General features: G+C 35.1%; 1 protein-coding gene across 1 annotated transcript in view; it reads left to right on the top strand.

Annotated features, from left to right (window-relative positions):
* Positions 1 to 2,123: 2,123 nt before the first annotated feature.
* LOC108750652 overlaps positions 2,124 to 8,785 on the top strand; it is a 32,845-nt gene continuing 26,183 nt past the window's right edge. Inside the window, exons 1-6 of the mRNA XM_018490278.1 lie at positions 2,124 to 2,580; positions 3,108 to 3,404; positions 3,634 to 4,053; positions 5,823 to 6,179; positions 6,444 to 6,919; positions 8,045 to 8,277. Coding sequence (XP_018345780.1) covers positions 2,197 to 2,580; positions 3,108 to 3,404; positions 3,634 to 4,053; positions 5,823 to 6,179; positions 6,444 to 6,919; positions 8,045 to 8,277 — 2,167 coding nt within the window. The 5' untranslated portion in view covers positions 2,124 to 2,196. The remainder of the gene's footprint in view (positions 2,581 to 3,107; positions 3,405 to 3,633; positions 4,054 to 5,822; positions 6,180 to 6,443; positions 6,920 to 8,044; positions 8,278 to 8,785) is intronic.

Raw genomic sequence — 8,785 nt, 5'->3', positions numbered from 1 at the left:
CTCGCTCGCTCGCTCTCTTTCTCTCTCTTCCTTCGCATACCACCATCCTGCGAGATTCCCTTCCTCCCTTTCACCCTTTCGCCCCTCTCTTTCCCTTTTTCTCTCTCTCGCACGCGCGCGCGTGTCGCTCTCTCTCACTCTCTCTCTCTCTCTCTCTCTCTCTCTCTCTCTCTCTCTCTCTCTCTCTCTCTCTCTCTCTCTATACATACATATAAATAGGCGCGCGATGTGCCCCTCGCCTCCTTTTCTTCGGAGTCTATCAACAGTCCCCGATATGACTTCGCGATGCGTTGAACGGTCATGGTCATGCAAACACGCCCGGGAATGAGAAAGATTCTTTTTTTTCTGATGCTGCACCGAGATCATGGTACATGAGAAAGAGTAGCGAGATGCTGAAGTTTTATAAAAATAAAAAAAAAAAAAAAAATAAAAAAGGGAGATTGCTCTTTTCAATATCTAAGTTATCTTAATAGGTACTTCAATATTGAGCTGAACAATCGCGTGGTTAGGTCATTTTCGATCCTTTGTTGAAAAGACTCTCTCTCTCTTTATTTTTAAATATATTACAATTATATTTTTAATCTTTCCTTTTGCGATTGGTTTTTTATTCTAAATTAAGACTGCTGCTCTGACCTAAATAATCTTTTCTTTTCAGCAACACTCGAATAGAATATTTTATTTTTCTTATTTTAAGTTATGTATTGAAAAGAATTTAAATAAGAATTTTTATATAATTTATATATATATTAGATACCATATGTCGTGAAAATTTTATTTTATTTATTCAGCTTATTGTTAATATTTGGGTCAATTTATAGGAATAACGGTATAGTATAGGAATAACGGGATAGAGAGAGATTAATCAATATTAATTCATAACATCAGACGCTACTAATTGGAACACACATCGCGCAACGCAATCGCACGCATACCATATCGCTCGATCCCGTCCTTGACTTTCACCGATTATCGGCCCTCTTCCTTTTTTCCCTCCCTTTTAACAATATGATTCGCACGTGTCTGACGCTCGACAGTTTTAAATACGCCATATTATTTGCTCAACGCAGATTTACACAACCACATATGTTATTGAGATATGATTATAGAACTATACAAATAAATAAATATACAGAATGAAATTAGAATAAAAGTATGCAAAATATGAAATATAAATATAAAGGATGATATTAAGAGAATGAGATAGATATTTTAAGCAATAATATACAATACATTTCTCTCTTTTCTCTTCAATGTACATACATATTTAACCGTAATTGATTTATTTTATTTATTAAGTAGTCAAACTTTTATAAAAAATATCTTTTTCCAAGATTTTGAAAGTTTAATTATTAAACATTTTTTAAGTGACAATGTAATGTCTTTCAGTGTCTGTTTATAGTACAGTTAATTTTCATGAATCCTAAATCAAGTTAAATTTACGGCATAATGCAGTTTTAACGGACATTATCGTATTTAGCTTGTAGCACGATACGAGTAAGCGGGAGAAAGTTACATTCGCCTACTCAGACTAAGCATATACGCATGTTGAAAGTTCACGCGCGCGCGCGCGCGTGCGCGCGCGCACACACACACACACACACACACACAAGAATACAACCTCATCTTTTTGCTTGTTTCATCTATATATATTTCGAGTCGATTATTTAGTTGCCTACTCATAGAGTAATTTCTTTAGACTCATGGTACGGTTGAGATCACAAGCTTATAGTACAAAATTGTCTACGCGAATCGCTGGAATGAATTACGATAAGCGAATGAGCCAGTATCGTAATGCAAAACTACCGATAGAAATGAAAGGAGGGAAAAAAGTTTTAACTGATGATTGCGGTAGACAGAACGTAGGGGACAGAGCAGCAGTCGCGTGGTATATCGGTACCGCGTGTTTTCTTGAACCGGGTCATCGATTTTCCTGAAATAGTTTCTCCGACGAGAAGGTTAGAGAGGTGCGGGAGATAAATTGAATCCCTGGCAAAGAATGAGTGAAACGATGATGAAAGGGGAGAACAGGCAAGAAAGAGGGATGGAGGAAGAAAGGAAGCATGTAGAGTACTTTTGACCGTGGTGTTTTGTTTTCAGGTGAACGAGAGGCTTGCTATCAACGTGAGCAACAGTCCTCTGTCGCAAGTTGGTGGGGTTGGCGGTGTTGGGGTAGTGCCCGCGGTGGAATATAGCAGCATGGGAGCTGGTAGCAGAGGCGATCGGCAGAGGATATCCCTCTTGCCGCCTGTCGGCTCTTCGGTGACTTCTATACCATCGCCTTCTGCCGCCGCCGCTGCATCGGATTACCAACAACATACGACGACAAGGAATCCGCCGCGAGTAGGCCTCATGCCCGTCCAGCCTGATCAGTATTGCAGTCGCACCCCCGTCGACATGTCCAGTCTGCAACAGGATGCGCCACCTTTCAAAAAGATCCGTCTAGGGCCACATCAGCAGATCCAGCAGCTGCAATCGCAGCCTCAGCCACGTTGCCTATCACCCGCGGACCCATGTGGAGGCAAGCAAGAACAACAACAACATGTTGTGCAGTTGCAACAGCCACTTAGGATAGACACCAGGGTGGGTAGAATGTACAATCTGCTCGATAATCGAGAGATTAATTCTGTGTAACTCTGAAGGGAGTCGTCTATCCATTTGATATATTCTGATAGAATTCATTGCCGATAATAAAAATCAGTTTTATTGTCGATAATACAAAATTATATTTTAGATTTAATTCACTATTTAGTTAGGACTGTCTCATGTTTACACAATATCATCGGTTTATATTGTTGAAAATCAAAACATTGAAATAATAGTATTAATTTTCGCGAGATTGTATTAAATAAATAAATCAGATTGCAATTAATCACATTTATAGTATGGGATGTAAATTGGGATTAATTTACATTTTCAGAGAATAACTATATATAAATATAAATAAATTAATATGTAACTAAATATAGAATGATTTATAAATGCATATCAATACTTTAGATTAAATGGATACTTAAATAAACAAACAAATAATAAAACATAGATTGGATATACGAAAAACAATGAAATGAATAAGTTGAACACAAAATGATATGACGAATTTTTGCTAGGAGCAGCCTGCCGTGGGAGCGTATACGCCACAAACGGAAGCTATTTCGCCTACGCTTCCAGAGCCGAGTACGCAAGAGGATGCACAATATAGGAGTACCAAGGATGATCTTCTGCAACAAATTGGCAAGGTTGACAGAGAGATTGCTAAGAGGGAGAATCAATTAAATATGTTGCGAAAGAGGTTAAAAGAATTGGAAGAAACAGCGAATAAGCCTCTAGAAGTAAAAGACACTGAGGAACAGTCACAGCAACCAAAGCATCAATCGATGGCGCAAAAGGTCTACGCTGAGAATAGGGTAAATTATGTAAATAATAATTAAGTACTTTTATATGTTGAAATGACTAAGAAAAACATTTAACTTGAATCTGGATACGGCATGTGTGTTAACATAAGTTGCTTTTATTTGTATCATCAAAGTATTAGTTGATTTTAATATTCGAAGCACAGAAAAATTTTAATATTAAAGTACAGAAAAATAGATAATTAATGAATTGAATTCTAATTTGATATATTTTAATTAACAGAGAAAGGCGGAAGAAGCTCATAGACTCTTAGAAAGACTGGGCCCCAAAGTAGAACTACCTTTATATAATCAACCGTCGGACACAAGTGTATACCAAGAAAATCGTACACGGCATCAGACGTGTATGCGTGCCAGACTTATAGCTAGGCTTCGGAGAGAACACGCTGAACGCGCGTCTCTTCATCGGCAGCAGTCACAAACGTACGCAATTTTGGTTCAAGAATGGCATCGTAAGGTGGAACGGTTAGAAGCAACGCAAAAGAGGAAATCGAAGGAAACAAAGAATCGCGAGTTCTTTGAGAAGGTATTTCCCGAATTGCGAAAGCAGAGGGAAGATAAGGAGCGTTTTAACAGAGTTGGTGCTCGTATTAAGAGTGAAGCCGATCTTGAAGAGATAATGGATGGTCTACAAGAACAAGAGGTATATTCTATTATTGTGGTATGTGTTCATAAATAAATGGTGCTCATGAAATAAGCGACGTGATATATTATGAAGAGAGAATTAAAAGTATGGTCAAAACAAAAAGATGGTATGGGAAGAAGCAAAAAAAAAGGCACGTTACTAAATTAATGTAAATTAAATAAACGTCTTTTGACAACTGTAAAGTGAAATAAAATAAAGGGGATTTTAAACGGTAAATTAATAAATGAGAGAGTTAAGAGACACTCATTTAATTTTATTGAATTAGCGATATTAACTTATAAAAAAAAATAAAAATTATTTTGGCGTGCAAATCTGTAGCCTATTATTGTTGTTAAGATAAAGCTATTTGTCTGCTCAAATATATATCATATATACATTTAGAGGACGACGTATTAGAACAATTTAAACGTAATATAGAATAAAATATATTTATAGAGAATTGATCAATATTAATATTAAATTTTGAGTGAATTAAAAAATTTGCTTTTATAACAACTTTCTTTTTGTCATAATTTATTCTTGTTTTAGCAAATAATTATTGTGATAAAGATAATAAATGAGAAATACACGTGGCAAAACGGCTAATTTACTTATGCTAGAGGCAAATTTAATCTTTGCTCTATCAAGTTCTTGATACTTGTAAATATGAAATGTACGCGAGTAGTAATCTAATATCTAATTATAATATTCTTGATATAGCGAAGATTAGATATATTATTTTCTTTTATACTTTTTATAGATTTTGTCTCATCTCTTTCTTTATTTTCCCAAGAGCAATTCTGTGAAAGAGCTATTTTCACATCAAATTAAAGAGAGTTGATTTTATAAGAAAAAGATGGTAACTGACAGTTTCTTCCTATCTTTAGACATTTGTTTTCTCTCTTGGTCTTCTCGTGTATGCTGACCAGGGAAAGGATGGCAAACTGGATAAATGGATGGAGATGATTGGAAGTTACCATCGGACTAATAGACGCGCGAGATAATAAAGTTTTAATTCAGATTCATGATGCTCAAGTAGAAGTTTCACAAATTCTTTTAATAAAGTATCCCTCTGCAGTTGATGATGTTACATTAAATATAATATTTAAACCAATTTTTTGCGATTACTATTTCATGTAATATTTCTTTTGAGAAAGCATTGTTTTAAAAATATTCTTTATTTTTGTGTTTCTTGCGTTTTCTTTTTCATTAATTTCTGCTAGATAAATTCTTATGATGATACTTCATGGAAGACATCTAATTTATACTGATTCCCCAGGAAGAAACATTGCAAGATTTAAAAAATTCCATTAAAGCTTGTCAGGTTAGTAACGTGCGCTTGCTTCCTTCACCCTTACCTCATACCATATGGATTGTATTCTGTAAATTGGCTGCAAAAAATACATTAAATCGGTAAATTAAAATTATACTAGCTCAATGTAACAAACTGAAAAAGCAATATTAAATCCATTATTATCGTTAACGTATAGTTAGGTATTATATGTATAATTCTTTATATATAAGCCTTATTATTTCCATATAAAAACATTGAAGTTTATTTCAAATAAAGTATATTTGAAATTCATTTACATATATATATATATATCAACATGTTTTATCAGTATACAGCCAACTTTTAATGATATTTTTTATAAAAACTATTCAAAGCTTCATTAAAAAGAGCAAGGGATTATGGATATATTGATTTTATCTTTTAATATTACAAACATTGCATTAATAGTACAAAGAAATAATTGATATATTGAAAATGACATTATTTTCGATAGATGGAAGATAAGAAGATGCGTTCGTATGCAGTTATACCGCCTCTATTATTGGATGCGAAGCAACGAAGGATCGCGTTTCAAAATCGGAATGGATTGCTCCAACCAGAAGAATTAGAAGCTCTTCACAGTGAACGTAAATTAATCAATGTATGGAGTTCGGTGGAGCACGAATTATTTAAAGAGAAATACCTTCAACATCCTAAGAACTATGGAGTGATAGCTCAATCGTTAGAACATAAGTCCGTTCCAGATTGTGTACATCACTACTACCTCACTAAAAAAGCAGAAAATTATAAACAGCTTTTACGAAAATCGCGCCAACGGACACGTAGCTCTCGGAATAATCCGAATAATAAAGTAAGTGATATTAATTCGTTTTATGATGTATATAAAAAGGCGTTAATTTTTTTTTTAATTTTAAAATTATTAATTTATTGAGATGAAATAGTATTTTGCGCGGGCACATACAGAAGCGCTGTATCTATATAAATATACTGTATATACACAATTTATTAACAGCAGAAGAAATTAGAAATTAGCATGTAAAAATTAAAAAAATACTTATTAAGTTTTTGATAGTTAATATCATGTGAGAAAACGTTTCTTAATAAATTGTTTCAGGTAAATAATACCAGTTCGACTATTGGACCTATAGATATTTTAACGACAGGCGTAACGACAAGGTTACAGCGGGAGCAGCAACAGAAGACTCAGGAGAATCCTCAGAATAGTTCGGCAGCGACTACGTCTGCATCCGCAACGAGCACCACAGGCACATCGAGCGTATCGTCAACAACTGTCGGAACCACGACAGTAACGACGACGACGACTTCTTCGAGCTCGATAGCGTCGGGCGTTAATGTAACAGCGGATTCAGTAACGACATCAACGACAACGACGATGACATCAGTCCCGAACACCACCGCGACGTCTAGCATCTCGACAACGTCGACAACGTCTAGCACGAAGGATTCCAGGGAGGCGAGTAAGGAGAATAAAGAGAACAAAGTCGATTTAAAAGAATCTCATCTCATAAAAGTAGAGCCAAAAGAAGAGTCGCAATCGGAGTCTACGTCGGGGAAGGACATTAAAGTAATGTACGTGTGATTCTTTTTAAATCTATATTTTAATTAAACTTTGTGCAGCATTTTGTCTTATATAATTTAAGTATGTGCTTGAAGCATATACATGTAGTTTATACGATTTCGTGAATTATTGAGATAGAGAATATAAAATATTCTCTCAGAACGATAGAATGTATTTTAATATATATGAATACATTCGCTGAATGTTATCATGCGAATATCGTATCCTTTATCTTTTTTTTGTATTTTATTAAGTGTTCACGATATTAATCATTTTCGATACGCGAGTAAGAAATAAAAAAGTTGGCGCGGCTCATTTTGCGAAACGCGCATGCCAATTGGTTCCGATTCTGATCTATATAAAAGCGTTGTACGCGGACTGATTGAATGAACCGTATCCATCGGCCGGAAGATATTCATTCCGCAAACATACCCCACTCCAACGAACCAATCTCAATATTGTCCACGGTGGGAGAGGCGACCCGCGAATACTCATTTAACGATTACAATACGCTGTTCAGCAGCGTACGGATATTACAAAAACGCGCGCAAAAAGAAATTTAATCTGCTTTTTTTTTTATGGCGCTGTACTAATAGAGATAAGTTTTACTTATCCAGAGTGATCGCGCGATAGTCGAATAAAGAAGCGAGTCGTTGAAGGGTGGAAAGCGGTTTTGGGGGTGATGGAGATACGCCAAGAGTGATGGGGCGGAGTGATGCGACGGTGGTGGCGCCCTGCGAAGGGTGGGGGGAGATCAATTATTAGCAGATTGTAATGCTAATCAATGGTTACCGGTTAGTGGATTATGTTTACGTAGGCTCTCATCACCGTAATTGACTCGATCGTTGGAAATGTGATTCTGCCCAATGAGAATGATGAGTGTCGAATTCCCTGCTGCTTCTTAAGACACAATCAGCAAAATTTTATCATGAAAAATATTTTTTTATCGCGACAAAACCTCATATTTCAATTTTTTTTTTTGTTTTTTTTTTTTGTTGAAAAACGAAAATATGATTGAAGCAGAACATTCAATGGATTATCGTTTAACACGAGCGTGCGCAGAGTTTACATTTATATTTCATGCGGCTTGTATTTGTTTAAGCAAATCCAATTTATGTGCTTCGATATTGTTACAGAATGGAAGGGAAAGGCGCGCTATCATCGTCTGCGTCTTCGTTGAACAACGCGACGAATGTTTCGACCATCCAGTCAGACTTCAAGGAATCCAGTAAAAAGAAACCAGGTTGCAGAGACACGAATAATAGTGGTGCTAATGTGGCAGCTAGTGGTAGAATAAAAGATAAGAAGAAAGAGAATCATACTCCTATGGAAACTAGTGATGAAGAGGCACCATCGATCGACGTCATCGGTAAGTTTAGTGTCAATTGATATTTTGTATTTTTGTTTGATATTAATTAGATTTTTTTCCAAGCTAGATTTTAATTCCAAATTCAATTTCTATATATGCTTTCTGAACAGCTGCATTAATACGCAATTACAATTTGTCTATTATATCTTGTTCATAAATGCCTAAGAATTAGACTGATAAGGTTTAAAAAATTGAAATTTTTCGTTTGATTTCAACTATTTATTTATATTATTCCGTATCTTCGAAGGTTAATTTAATATATTCGAAATAATGCATCTTTATTATATTAATTTCATTATTGTTATAGATATTTTCAGAAAAGTATTTATTCCATTATGTCGCTTTTACGATGGAAACGTAGGATTAATAATATAATTTTTTGTCTCGTGGTTTATTTTTGCGAATTCAAAGAGTTTCCGAAACATATCGAATTAGCATTATTAGATTGTATATTTAAATTCTGAAAAAATATGTACACAAGCGCGCGCGCGCATGTATATATATATAT

The sequence above is a fragment of the Trachymyrmex septentrionalis genome, unplaced genomic scaffold (assembly GCF_001594115.1).
Source record: "Trachymyrmex septentrionalis isolate Tsep2-gDNA-1 unplaced genomic scaffold, Tsep1.0 scaffold37, whole genome shotgun sequence".
In the NCBI taxonomy this organism is placed as follows: domain Eukaryota; kingdom Metazoa; phylum Arthropoda; class Insecta; order Hymenoptera; family Formicidae; genus Trachymyrmex; species Trachymyrmex septentrionalis.
Note: the sequence above shows the minus strand (reverse complement) of the source record. Positions and strands in the feature narration are given on the sequence as shown.